Here is a 14,623-nt window from a genome sequence, read left to right as displayed (position 1 = left end):
TGCGACATTTAGCCGGGCGGGGACCTTTGGCCAAACACTGACTTTTAATTTCTTCTTTATGAAGCAAATGGAGGGCGGCTTTCTTAAAGCATCGCCCAGTTTAAAAGCCCTACAGAGCTTCGTGCTCACTGCTTGTTTCTTATCTGTGCACAGCAGACACACTGAAATAGCCTCAAGATGATGTCAGGGGGTGTACAATGTTTGTTGTGGTCCAGGGTTGCATGGGTACACAAGACATATAAATAGGAAACCCGGGATGAAAGGCTCTCCAATGAAGGAATGACATCATTTCCTGCACGTAAGTGTTTGGTAGGCATATGCCACCCTTTGAGGAGCAGCCTGGGCATGAAATTGACTGGTGGGAGTCACATTTTGCTGTTAGGGGAAGGCTGTTCCTAAGCTTAGCTGCCGGGTACCACTGGAGGACAAACACGGCCTATGGGACACTGCCTGCTGAACATCTCAGCGCTGCTGGGATATCAGTGGACAATCACTTAAGAATATTCAGTTTCACCATTTATTAGTCAACCATGTCAACCCACGGCAGCTTGAACACTCACAGTCCAGCAAGTACAGCATCGTATTTTTGTGGGTCGTGTTAAAGTGCGTCATCGTCACTGCTTACCTCCTCTGGCTTCTCTCGACAGCAACTTGGCCTGCAACATCCTGTGCTTGACCACTTCATCCGTGCCCGGGTGCATCAGCATCATCTTTTCCCTCTGGTAGAAAGACATAATTATGGCATTTTTACATGAATTAGACACATTTATTCTCCTAGGTTGGAAGACGTGTGTATATAAGTATGTATTAATGTACACCAGGGGTCACCAACGCGGTGCCCGCGGGCACCAGGTAGCCCGTAAAGACCAGATGAGTAGCCCGCTGGCCTGTTCTAAACTAGCTCAAATAGCAGCACTTACCAGTGAGCTGCCTCTATTTTTTAAATTGTATTTATTTACTAGCAAGCTGGTCTCGCTTTGCCCGACATTTTTAATTCTAAGAGAGACAAAACTCAAATAGAATTTGAAAATCCAAGTAAATATTTGAAAGACTTGGTCTTCACTTGTTTAAATAAATTCATTATTTTTTTTACTTTGCTTCTTATAACTTTCAGAAAGACAATTTTAGAGAAAAAATACAACCCTAAAAATGATTTTAGGATTTTTAAACACATATACCTTTTTACCTTTTAAATTCCTTCCTCTTCTTTCCTGACAATTTAAATCAATGTTCAAGTAAATTTATTTTTTTTATTGTAAAGAATAATAAATACATTTTAATTTAATTCTTCATTTTAGCTTCTGTTTTTTCGACGAAGAATATTTGTGAAATATTTCTTCAAACTTATTATGATTAAAATTCAAAAAAGTTATTCTGGCAAATCTAGAAAATCTGTAGAATCAAATTTAAATCTTATTTTAAAGTCTTTTGAATGTCTTTTAAAATGTTTGTTCTGGAAAATCTAGAAGAAATAATGATTTGTCTTTGTTAGAAATATAGCTTGGTCCAATTTGTTATATATTCTAACAAAGTGTAGATTGGATTTTAACGTATTTAAAACATGTCATCAAAATTCTAAAATTAATCTTAATCAGGAAAAATTACTAAAGTTTTAAAGTTTCAAGTTTATTCACAATACCATACAACAATTGCAATAGTAGTGAATATCATTTAAAGATATTGGTAAGTGAAAGGGTCCCCCAAATAAGCTAGAAGAAGCTTTTGACAGGGGGTCCAGAGGACAGTTTATATATGGAATGATGAAAAATGGTAGCAAGCACTACAACAACAAAAAAAACAAAACAAAACAAAAAAAAACAACAACGCTATGGATAAACACAAGATGATAGTACTAAAGCACGCATACACATACACACATACATTCATTCGACCATGCAAAACCCAACAGTAGTCAACCCCACATGAGGCATTAGAGATAGGTGGTTAATAGGTAAGTTTTCAGTTTCTTTTTGAAGTTGGAGAATGGATGTTCCATAAATTATTTTTAATGATGTTCCATAAATTATTTTTTTAATTTTTTCAAAAAGATTCGAATTAGCTAGTTTTTGTCTTCTTTTTTTCGGTTGAATTTTGAATTTTAAAGAGTCGAAATTGAAGATAAACTATGTTTCAAAATTTAATTGTCATTTTTTTCGTGTTTTCTCCTCTTTTAAACCGTTCAATTAAGTGTAAATATCATTAATTATTAATAATAACATAGAGTTAAAGGTAAATTGAGCAAATTGGCTATTTCTGGCAATTTATTGAAGTGTGTATCAAACTGGTAGCCCTTCGCATTAATCACTACCCAAGAAGTAGCTCTTGCTTTCAAAAAGGTTGGTGACTCCTGGTATATATCCATCCATCCCTCCATTTTTTCCCGCTTAGGTCGGGTCGTGGGGGCAGCCGCCTAAGCAGAGAAGCCCAGACTTCCCTCTCCCCATTCACTTTATCCAGCTCCTCCCGGGGGATCCCGAGGCATCCCCGGGACAGACATAGTATTTCCAACGTGTCCTGGGTCTTCCCTGTATGTATGTGTGTGTGTGAATATATATGTGTGGATATATATATAAATATTTGTATAAAAATGTGTATATGTATATATATTTATGTGTGTACATATATGTATATATACACAAATAAATGTGCATATATATATATATATATATATGTCGATAAATATATTTGTATATATGTGTATATGTATATATATATTTGTATATATGTGTATATGTATATATATATTTATATATGTGTGTACATATATGTATATATACACAAATATATGTATATATATATACATATACACACATACATGCAACATATACAGTATATATATTCATATTATGTATATATATGTGTATGTACAATATATATGTATATGTAGATATACATTTACATATATACTGACATGTAAATATGTATATATACACATACAGTACACACATATATATATTAAAGATATATATATAAATATGTATATATGCAGGAAGATCTTTTTTAAATAGTTGTATTACTTATTCAGTTTAGTTCTAATGAGTTCTGATTACAAATCGCAGTTTTTATTAGTTAGTTTTGTTCATGCACACACTGTGAGGTCATCCAAATAGCCAACAATGTCAACACTTGCCACTTAAAACATGCAATTGAGCTGCTTATTAAGCGCTTCAATACACACTGGAATGGATGTTCTGTACGTCACCACCAGATTTATTGAATAATTAGCTTTAGCAATACAAAAGGCATGCTTTGCAAATATGCTGTTTGCGTTATATAAATGTGTTGCAATGTTAAAATGAGCCAACTCTATATTTATCTATGGATGAAATGAAATATATTTGGATAGACTCAATAATAATGATCATTTTACACGTTGGTCCAAACAAAACCAATATGATTTGTCATCCTAAAACTCAGCAAATGAAATAATTGAAATAAGCAACATAAATTGTGTGATTGTATTTTGTGCTAAACGGCGCAGCATCATTATTACTAAGTGGTGTATGTTTTGCAACCAGGAAGTAGGTGAGCAGGCCCAATGTGTGTGTGTGTGTGTGTGTTTGCAGAAATAATCTTACCTGAGCGTCCTGTCTGTCTCTCTGTGTGTGTGTGTGTGTGTGTGTGTGTGTGTGTTTGCAGAAATAATCTTACCTGAGCGTCCTGTCTGTCTCTCTGTGTGTGTGTGTGTGTGTGTGTGTGTGTGTGTGTGTGTGTGTGTGTGTGTGTGTGTGTGTGTGTTTGCAGAAATAATCTTACCTGAGCGTCCTGTCTGTCTCTCTGTGTGTGTGTGTGTGTTTGCAGAAATAATCTTACCTGAGCGTCCTGTCTCTCTGTGTGTGTGTGTGTGTGTGTGTGGGGGGTCACAGCGGATCTTGTTTATCCTGCACCAGGACTGGGGTGCCTCCCCACTGCAGTCTGATAAGGAATAGCCTCTTTAAAACTCATCCAAGAATACCTCCGGCTCTGAGCTCATCGGGTTATTTTAGCACCAGTAAAGATGGATGAATGGAGTGTTTGGGCGGGGGTTTATAAAAAGGGTGATTAGGGCGCTGGGCGGGGGGCGAGTATAAAGATTTACATCCTGACCTCGAAGCACTTTGCTCATAAAAAGTCATCCTGGGTGTGTTTTCCTGCGAGTGCACGATAGCAGCCGCTATCCTGACACTGTGACCAGCGAACTACACAAATATTAGAACTCCTCTTTCACTTTCTGTTGTAAGTTGTTTACCACAGAAAGTGAAAGATGTCTGTTACCAGACACAGTTTGAATAACGACCAAAAGGAACATTACAATCAATGTTCCCTCTAATTGTTCATGTGTGTGAGCAAAGGAAAAAAGTCCCTGAGCATTGAGTGGAGGCCATGTGAGCAACATCACACGTGCACACTGTGGCTACACCAGCAGCACATTGAGTGGAGGCCATGTGAGCAACATCACACGTGCACACTGTGGCTACACCAGCAGCACACCTGTCACAAACCTGACTAAATAACAACTTCCATCTCCATCCATCCATCCATTTTATACCGCTTGTCCCTTTCGGGGTCGCGGGAGCCTATCTCAGCTGCATTCGGGCGGAAGGCGGGGTACACCCTGGACAAGTCAAGTCATTTCCATTTGTAATATAAGTGTTTAGGCCCACTTACAATGACAATAACAACAAATATTGTTTTTCATGAACTGTGTACTTGTATTGTTTGTCTGGGTGGAGGTCCTGCTTTGGAAATAATGTGTACCCCTTTCAGACATTGCATTTAGTTCCCATTCAAACATCCACATGTTGCACAATGAGATGTAAGCAGGGGATCCTGTGTACATTCCTGCAACTTCCTGTTTGTAAAAAATATATTTTTATTAGTATTTATTTAATATACTAACAGCATTTCATGATTAATATTTATAAATGAAGATTCCTAATAAATGACACTAGAATAAGCACACATTTAATTGGTAAATCATAGTGTAACGACCTGGAATGACACTTTCTGTGTGGTGTTGGAGTTGTCCAACTTTTTGTGTGGCTGTAAACCAGGAGTCACCAACGCGGTGCCCGCGGGCACCAGGTAGCCCGTAAGGACCAGATGAGTAGCCCGCTGGCCTGTTCTAAAAATAGCTCAAATAGCAGCACTTACCAGTGAGCTGCCTCTATTTTTTTAATTTTATTTATTTACCAGCAAGCTGGTCTTGCTTTGCACGACATTTTTAATTCTAAGAGAGACAAAACTCAAATAGAATTTGAAAATCCAAGAAAATATTTTAAAGACTTGGTCTTCACTTGTTTAAATAAATTCATAAATTTTTTTACTTTGCTTCTTATAACTTTCAGAAAGACAATTTTAGAGAAAAAATACAACCCTAAAAATGATTTTAGGATTTTTAAACACATATACCTTTTTACCTTTTAAATTCCTTCCTCTTCTTTCCTGACAATTTAAATCAATGTTCAAGTATTTTTTTTTTTATTATTGTAAAGAATAATACATACATTTTAATTTAATTCTTCATTTTAGCTTCTGTTTTTTCGACGAAGAATATTTGTGAAATATTTCTTCAAACTTATCATGATTAAAATTCAAAAAAATTATTCTGGCAAATCTACAAAATCTGTAGTGTGAAATTTAAATCTTATTTCAAAGTCTTTTGAATTTCTTTTAAAATTTTTGTTCTGGAAAATCTAGAAGAAATAATGATTTGTCTTTGTTAGAAATATAGCTTGGTCCAATTTGTTATATATTCTAACAAAGTGTAGATTGGATTTTAACCTTTTTAAAACATGTCATCAAAATTCTAAAATTAATCTTAATCAGGAAAAATTACTAATGATGTTCCATAAATTATTTTTTTAATTTTTTCAAAAAGATTCGAATTAGCTAGTTTTTCTCTCCTTTTTTTCGGTTGAATTTTGAATTTTAAAGAGTCGAAATTGAAGATAATCTATGTTTCAAAATTTAATTGTCATTTTTTTCGTGTTTTCTCCTCTTTTAAACCATTCAATTAAGTGTAAATATCATTAATTATTAATAATAACATAGAGTTAAAGGTAAATTGAGCAAATTGGCTATTTCTGGCAATTTATTTAAGTGTGTATCAAACTAGTAGCCCTTCGCATTAATCACTACCCAAGAAGTAGCTCTTGGTTTCAAAAAGGTTGGTGACTCCTGCTGTAAACGCATCACTGGCTAAGTGCCATATGTGCATGTGTTGGCGCAAGTGAGAAAGAGCGAGCGGCTACTGTTGATATAACAAAGTTGCTTTTGGTCTGGTTTGTACTGCAGAAAATGACCACTTTTGCTAGATATCTTTTTTTTTTACTAATGTTTTGGTGATGTGTTCATGGCCGACAATAAAGAGTTTTGCTCAGTAAAGTGATGGATGGAATTTGTGTCCTCAAAGCGTCTCGACAGACGTTACAATATTTGAACAATGATGACGAAAACTGTTTTCTCTGTCGAAAATTGTTATGCGCTTATTTTTTTATTTTATTTTGTGCGTGGCATAGATTTGCCGTGCGCAGAGGACGCTTGAGCGGTGCGCAATTGCACAGGCGCACACCTTAGAAGGAACGTTAAATACAACAATGGTAACAATTTCCTCACTGTGACATAACTTTCCCTTCTTCCTGAGTAAATAGCACATTTTGCACTATTTTAGTAGCATTGTTTTGCGTGATTGTTCTTTTATACAGTTGAACTTGAAGATTTTAACCGCCAATGTAAATTACATTTATTTTCAAAGTTTATAAAATGGCAGTAAATTGTCATAAAAAAATGTAAATAAGTTTAAGACATGTATCTCATAAAAAAAAAATGGCAATCTGTCTGGACCCCGGGATACAGAGGCAGCAGGCAAGTGCTGGGAAAAGCGGGTAACACCAAAAAAACAAAGATGTGCAGCTGGGAAGTGCACAAAGAGTAGACGGGCGTATGAAGCGCAAAGAAAAACGGTCCGGCCCTTTCCAGAAGACAGGGCTGGCATACGAAGCATCCTGATTGGCAACCAGGGACAGGTGAGGGGAGACCGGAGAAGTGGTGGTAAATGGAGGCAAACAGGAAAAACAAGGTCACTGAACAGGAAATAATTAAAAACAACAAGAAAGTAATCACAACTGCCATGTGATCATAGCAACAACACGAAAAGCCCGTACATATAATAAAATACATTGAATTTAAGATAACAAACTTTAATTGCAACAGTAAAAAATGTGTTAAAATTTGGCCTTCAGTTTGATTTACTTAATAATAATAATAATGGATTAGATGTACAGTATATAGCACATTTCTATTACCGTATTTTTCGGACTATAAGTGGCAGGTTTTTTTCATAGTTTGGCCGGGGGTGCGACTTATACTCAGGAGCGACTTATGTGTGAAATGATTAACACATTAGCGTCAAATATCCAATAATATTATTGATGTCATTGACGTAAGAGACTAGACGTATAAGATTTCATGGGATTTAGCGATTAGGAGTGACAGATTGTTTGGTAAACGTATAGCATGTTCTATATGTTATAGTTATTTGAATGACTCTTACCATAATATGTGAGGTTAACATAGCAGTTGGTTATTTATGCCTCATATAACGTACACTTATTCAGCCTGTTGTTCACTATTCTTTAGACATTTTAAATTGCCTTTCAAATGTCTATTCTTGCTGTTGGCTTTTATCAAATACATTTCCCCCAAAAATGCGACTTATACTCCAGTGCGACTTATATATGTTTTTTCCTTCTTTATTATGCATTTTCGGCCGGTGCGACTTATACTCCGAAAAATACGGTTTATACTCAAATTCTTGAAATTGATACTTGAAAGAAATATATTTTTTATTTTTAATGACATTTTTTTTAGAGATTTGCTATTGTATCGTGCATAAAAATCCAAATAAATGCATTTTATTTGTGTTCAAATTTTGTTCAAATACGGTTTCATTTATTATAAGTAGAGATGTCCGATAATATCGGCCTGCCTATACTATCGGCCGATAAATGTGTTAAAATGTAATATCGGAAATTATCGATATAGTTTTTTTTATTATCGGTATTGGGTTTTTAATTATTTTTTTAAATTAAATCAACATAAAAAACACAAGATTCACTTACAATTAGTTGTAAGTGTAGAGGACGCTGAAGGCAGTGCCTTTAAGGCACGCCCCCAATATTGTTGTTTGGGTGGAAATCAGGAGAATGGTTGCCCCGGGAGATTTTCGGGAGGGGCACTGAAATTCGTGAGTCTCCCGGGAAAAACTACTCAGTGGCCTAGTGGTTAGAGTGTCCGCCCTGAGATGGGTAGGTTGTGAGTTCAAACCCCGGCCGGGTCATACCAAAGACTATAAAAATGGGAGCCATTATCTCCCTGCTTGGCACTCAGCATCAAGGGTTGGAATTGGGGGTTAAATCACCAAAAATGATTCCCGGGCGCGGCTACGCTGCTGCCCACTGCTCCCCTCACCTCCCAGGGGGTGATCAAGGGGATGGGTCAAATGCAGAGGACAAATTTCACCACACCTAGTGTGTGTGTGGCAATCATTGCTACTTTAACTTGAACTTTTTAAACCGGGAGGTTGAAACCGACACCGATAATTTCCGATATCACATTTTAAAGCATTTATCGGACATCTCTAACACACATGGATGCATTTTATTTTATTCAGTCACAATTGTCTTTATTTCCTTCCGTGGTTGATATTTTATTTAAAAAAAATATGCACGCTTTCCTGAATCTGCTCTTTGAAGTGGACTTTGCGAGCGCCGCAGATGGATTTATTCCACCCAGCAGGGTGTCTCGAAGGAAGGAGCGTTATTTTTCTTTTTTATCTCTGTTGAGATTAGATATCGATTTTTGCACCTTCCCCGGCCCGCCCTCCCTTACTGGAAAGGCTGGCGGCCTCGGAGAGAAAATGTGTTGTCATTCAAGCCGCAGAGAATCATTGGCGGCCATAAAGCAGGAAGAGTTGTTGCCGCTCTTGTCTGCTTAATGTTTGCTCAGGTCATCAATAACAGGACGCTTCTCCCTAGTTGTTTATTGCCTATGACTGGTGTCATCTGCGTTTGAGAGATGGTGTGTTGGTGTCACATGGAGGTGCACCGCCACCAGGAGCTGACAGCTGACACCAGAACAATACCCGGCCATCCGCATTTAAGCACTTGACATTGAGAGCGGCTTTAAAACAGTTTGTGCCGTCGGCTCTCGGATGAAACCCGATTGGGCTGTCGGGACTGATGAAGCGCTGAGCTCCACAGGTAGTTTTTTTTAAATACATTGTGCTGGATGAGGTCTGGGCTTTTGTAGTTCTCTTTGCAGGTGTCGCTGGAAGTGGTTTGCATTTGGGGCTGCCATCTCCGGGGTGAAAAATGTACGGGCTGCTGTGTGAGAGCCTCCATGATTTCATCAAGGAGTCGTACGGGGACGACGTGTGGAAGCTGGTCAGAGAGAGGGCGGACGTCAGGCTGCACTCCTTCGTCACTCACCAGGTATCTTCACGTTCCTTTCATCCCCCGGGTGGACGTGGGCGATACGCTCTAGGCCAACACTGTGCACTTGCAGGTGTATAGTGAGAGTGTGATTCCTCGCATTGCAAAGGCGGCCAGCGGGGTCACGGGAACGCCCTACAATGACCTGATGAACTCTTGGGGCGTCTACTTCCTGGGCTTCGTGGGGAAGTACGGCTATGACAGGATCCTCAAGGTGACCCGACAAAAATGCTTGGATAGAGTTTGTTTGTTTGTAGTCCTTTCCAAAATGTCTGACAAAGACTGATCTGCTCCGAAAACACATTTACAAGGAAGCTATATTTATATAGCGCTTTTCTCTGGAGACTCAAGCGCTTTACATAGTGAAATCCATCATCTACACCAAAGGTCCCCAAACTTTTTGACTCGGGGGCCAAATTGGGTTAAAAAAATTTTTGGCCAGAGGCCAAATATATATATATATATATATATATATATATATATATATATATATATATATATATATATATATATATATATAAATATATATATATATATATATATATATATATATATATATATATATATATATATATATATATATATATATATATATACAGTATATATATACATATATATATATATATATATATATATATACAGTATATATATACATAAATATATACTGTATAAATACATATATATATATATATTAAAAAAAATTAACCAGAGGCCAAATATATATATATATACACATATATATATATATGTATTTATACATATATATATATATATATATATATATGTATTTATACATATATATATATATATATATATATATATATATATATATATATATATATATATATATATATATATATATATATATATATATATATATATATATATATATATATATGTATTTATACATATATATATATATATAAATACATGTATAAATACATATATATATATATATATATATATATATATATATATATATATATATATATATATATATATATATATATATATATATATACATATATATATATATAAAAAAAAAATATATATATATATATATATATATATATATACAGTATATATATATACATAAATATATACTGTATAAATACATATATGAAAAAAAATTAACCAGAGGCCAAATATATATATACACATATATATATATGTATTTATACATATATATATATATATATATATATATATATATATATATATATATATATATATATATATATATATATATATATATATATATATATATATATATATATATATATGTATAAATACATATATATATATATATATATGTATATATATATATATATATACGTATATATACATATATATACATATATATATATATATGTATATATATATGTATATATACGTGTGTATATATATATATATATATATATATATATATATATATATATATATATATATATATATATATATATATATATATATATATATATATATATATATATAAAACAACGTGTCCAAAATTGTCCTTTCTAGTTTGTTTATTTTATTGCATTCATTTAAGGTCAAACGAAAAAACAATCAACATAACATTTAAAATAAATAATGGAGCAGAAAGAAGTAAAACCTCTAATATCTTCCCCCTTTCATACAGTTACATTTGTTGTTCCACTCAGAAGACCAGTACCAAAATGTAATATGATACTTTTCAATAGTTTTCTAAATAAAGGGGACCACAAAAAAATGGCATTATTGGCTTTATATTAACGAAAAATCTTAGGGAACATTAAACATATGTTTATTAGTGCAATCAAAGAACAATTTTGTCCTTAAATAAAATAGTGAACATACTAGACAACTTGTCTTTTAGTAGTAAGTCAGCAAACAAAGGAGTAACATATTGTGTCATTTACACACCTATTATTTTGTCAACATTATAAAGGACAAGCTGTAAAAAATGATTATTATTCTACTTGTTCATTTACTGTTAATATCATTTACTGTTTAATTTCTTGCGCGGCCCGGTACCAATCGGTCCGTGGCCCGGTGGTTGAGGACCGCTGCACTACACTGTACATTGAAAATGAACTCTACCTAAAGCGACACTTGTGTTCTTCCACAAGGAAGCTGGAGCCTATCCCACTTGACTTTGGACAGGGGTCGGCAACCCGCAGCTCTTTAGCGCCGCCCTAGTGGCTCTCTGGAGCTTTTTTAAAAATGTATGAAAAATGGAAAAAGATGAGGAAAAAAAAAAAGTTTTTGTTTTAATATGGTTTCCGTAGGAGGACAAACATGACACAAACCTCCCTAATTGTTATAAAGCACACTGTTTATATTAAACATGCTTCACTGATTTGAGTATTTGGCGAGCGCCGTTTTGTCCTACTAATTTTGGCGGCACTTGAACTCACCGTAGTTTGTTTACAAGTATAACTTTCTCCGACTTTGTAGGACGTGTTTTATGCCACTTCTTTTTCTGTCTCATTTTGTCCACCAGACTTTTAACGTTGTGCGTGAATGCACAAAGGTGAGTTTTGTTGATGTTATTGACTTGTTTGGAGTGCTAATCAGACATATTTGGTCACTGCATGACTGCAAGCTAATCGATGCTAACATGCTATTTAGGCTAACTATATGTACATATTGCAGCACTATGCCTCATTTGTAGGTATATTTGAGGTCATTTAGTTTTCTTTTAAGTCATCTTAATTAAATTTATATCTCATGACACACTATCTGTATGTAATATGGCTTTTAATTTTTTGCGGCTCCAGACAGATTTGTTTTTGTATTTTTGGTCCAATATGTGAGGGCGGACCTACGTCACTTCCGCCTACCAATCCCCTAGCAACCGGAAATTCGTTGAAAACAAACCAGCTCACAGGGAACACAGCATTGACAGAAAAAGCATTTAACGAGCGTTGTGGCTTGGAAGTCGGCGTTAAATCCTTCATTTACGCATTTTTACTTATTCGCGTATCGTGTGAAAAAACGAAAATGTATTATTTGCGTCAGACTCGTCTCAGGGAACTTTAAAGCTTCTCAGGCTTAGCTTAGCTTGCTAGTTAGCTTAGCCTGCGCGCTACTAAGAAAGAGACGCGGAAGTTATCAACAACAAGATCAAGTGTTAGTGTATAAAATATTGAGAGATTTGAGGGCTACATGTATTGTTTAAGTACAACAAAGAATAGTTTAAACAGAGAAGGGGGAGGTGGCAAAATAACCTAATAAAGAAAGTAATACCAAGATTACGGGTAAATAATACTGGAATGTCCGGCAAAAAACCCCAAAAGAAAGCAGACTGACCCCTAGTAGCCTGGTCCTTGTAAGTTGTAGCCTTATGAAGGTGGAGTACAGCAGGCGAATAATGTACAAAATATATGTCTTTGTATTGAAAAGTCTTGCAGACAGCATTTTGCAAAAAGTTGATTAAATGGCAACATGAAAATTATAGGGTTTATTGGTTTTTAAAAACCCAACTGTTAAGTGCAAATTTAAACGAAACCGGTTTTCGAAAATAGCTAGCTAGGCTATAGACTATATAGTATATACCGCATGTTATTTTTGTACAACAACAACTTCAGCTGTCGAACGTTATAAGGTAAATATTCAACAAGTACAACATTAGCATGGACGGTATAGCCAAGTTGTGGTTAAGAAGGTGGATTTTTGTTCCTTATATTTACCAGAAACGAAGTGATCCGAACACACGACCCGGGACTTTGGGGTACTCCAGTGAGAACCGTCCTCGTTTTCCCGGTGTAAAGCTGCGAGCCATTTGTCTCGTCTCTGTGGGCTTTTACCACGCTTTGGCAGAACAAAATACAACTTTTGTTTTCCCTGTTTCCGGTTGTGGTTAGCACAACCAAAAACAACACTGTTTTTCGGCATTTTGGAGGCAGAATGACGGGTTTAACCAGCGTAGGTCGACAGGTTAAAGAGTAATGGCAACGGTTTGTTTTCAACGCCAGTCTGGTTGCTATGGCTCGAAGAACCCGTATGTAGCTCAGTTGCCCGGATGTCGGCCCTCACCTATATGGCTCTTTCAACATTTTGGGTTGCAGACCCCTGATTTAGGCTATCTATATGTACATATTGCAGCATTATGCCTCATTTGTAGGTATATTTGAGGTAATTTAGTTTCCTTTAAGTCATCTTAATTCAATTTATATCTCATGACACACTATCTGTATGTAATATGGCTTTTAATTTTTTGCGGCTCCAGACAGATTTGTTTTTGTATTTTTGGTCCAATATGGCTCTTTCAACATTTTGGGTTGCCGACCCCTGGTGTAGTAGTTCACGTAGCTGACAGTATGACTGGCGACTAGTCCGGACTAGAGTGTAATCTCCCTTTTGCCCAAAGTCAGGCTGCATCTTCCCATGCAGTGTCCGTATCGCCATAGTCAATGGATGGATAGTTGGTCTGGTTTCTTCTCTTTCCTTTCCTGCTGCTAGGTGCTCGGCCGTCATGTCCGGGACTTTGTGAACGGCCTTGACAACCTCCACGAGTATCTGCGTTTCAGCTACCCCAAAGTGCAGCCCCCCACCTTCTTCTGCCAGGAGGAGTCCGCCACTGGAGTCACCCTCCACTACAGGTCTGGGAAAGTTGACGATTGATGGTGCCGGTTGATAGTCGCTGCCTATGTGCTCTTGAGCAATGCAGAAAATCATTTTCTGACAAATTTGTTTAAAAAAACATGGCCAACATGGTCAAAACTGAACTAATTGTCCAAAAGTCAAGGATTATTTTTTACTAATGATTATACAAACTCCAAAACCAGTGAAGTTGGCACGTTGTGTAAATGGTAAATAAAAACAGAATAATTTGCAAATCCTGTTCAACCAATATTCAATTGAATAGACTGCAAAGACAAGATATTTAATGTTCAAACTGGAAAACTTGTCATTTTTTGAGAATATTAGCTCATTTGGAATTTGATGCCTACCAACATGTTTCAAAAAAGCTGGCACAAGTGGCAAAAAAGACTGATAAAGTTGAGGAATGCTCATCAAACACTTAATTGGAACATTCCACAGGTGAACAGGCTAATTGGGAACAGGTGGGTGCCATGATTGGGTATACAAGCAGCTTCCATGAAATGCTCAGTCATTCACAAACAAGGATGGGGCGAGGGTCACCACTTTGTGAACACATGTGT

At 35.8% G+C, this 14,623-nt stretch overlaps 2 protein-coding genes across 2 annotated transcripts in view; one reads left to right on the top strand and one right to left on the bottom strand.

The window, feature by feature from the left end:
• Positions 1 to 8,937, bottom strand: part of LOC133649132 (myozenin-2-like) — a 44,623-nt gene extending 35,686 nt beyond the window's left edge. Inside the window, exons 1-2 of the mRNA XM_062045939.1 lie at positions 8,872 to 8,937; positions 626 to 719 (exon numbers count right to left, since the gene is read on the bottom strand). Coding sequence (XP_061901923.1) covers positions 626 to 710 — 85 coding nt within the window. The 5' untranslated portion in view covers positions 711 to 719; positions 8,872 to 8,937. The remainder of the gene's footprint in view (positions 1 to 625; positions 720 to 8,871) is intronic.
• Positions 8,938 to 9,124: 187 nt separating this feature from the next.
• Positions 9,125 to 14,623, top strand: part of LOC133649130 (soluble guanylate cyclase 88E-like) — a 42,072-nt gene continuing 36,573 nt past the window's right edge. The window contains exons 1-4 of the mRNA XM_062045937.1: positions 9,125 to 9,242; positions 9,292 to 9,473; positions 9,547 to 9,687; positions 13,920 to 14,059. Of these exons, the coding sequence (XP_061901921.1) occupies positions 9,354 to 9,473; positions 9,547 to 9,687; positions 13,920 to 14,059 (401 nt within the window). The 5' untranslated portion in view covers positions 9,125 to 9,242; positions 9,292 to 9,353. The remainder of the gene's footprint in view (positions 9,243 to 9,291; positions 9,474 to 9,546; positions 9,688 to 13,919; positions 14,060 to 14,623) is intronic.

This window comes from Entelurus aequoreus, linkage group LG04, assembly GCF_033978785.1.
Source record: "Entelurus aequoreus isolate RoL-2023_Sb linkage group LG04, RoL_Eaeq_v1.1, whole genome shotgun sequence".
NCBI lineage: Eukaryota > Metazoa > Chordata > Actinopteri > Syngnathiformes > Syngnathidae > Entelurus > Entelurus aequoreus.
The sequence above is the reverse complement of the archived record's forward strand: the minus strand, read 5'-3'. Positions and strand labels throughout refer to the sequence as shown.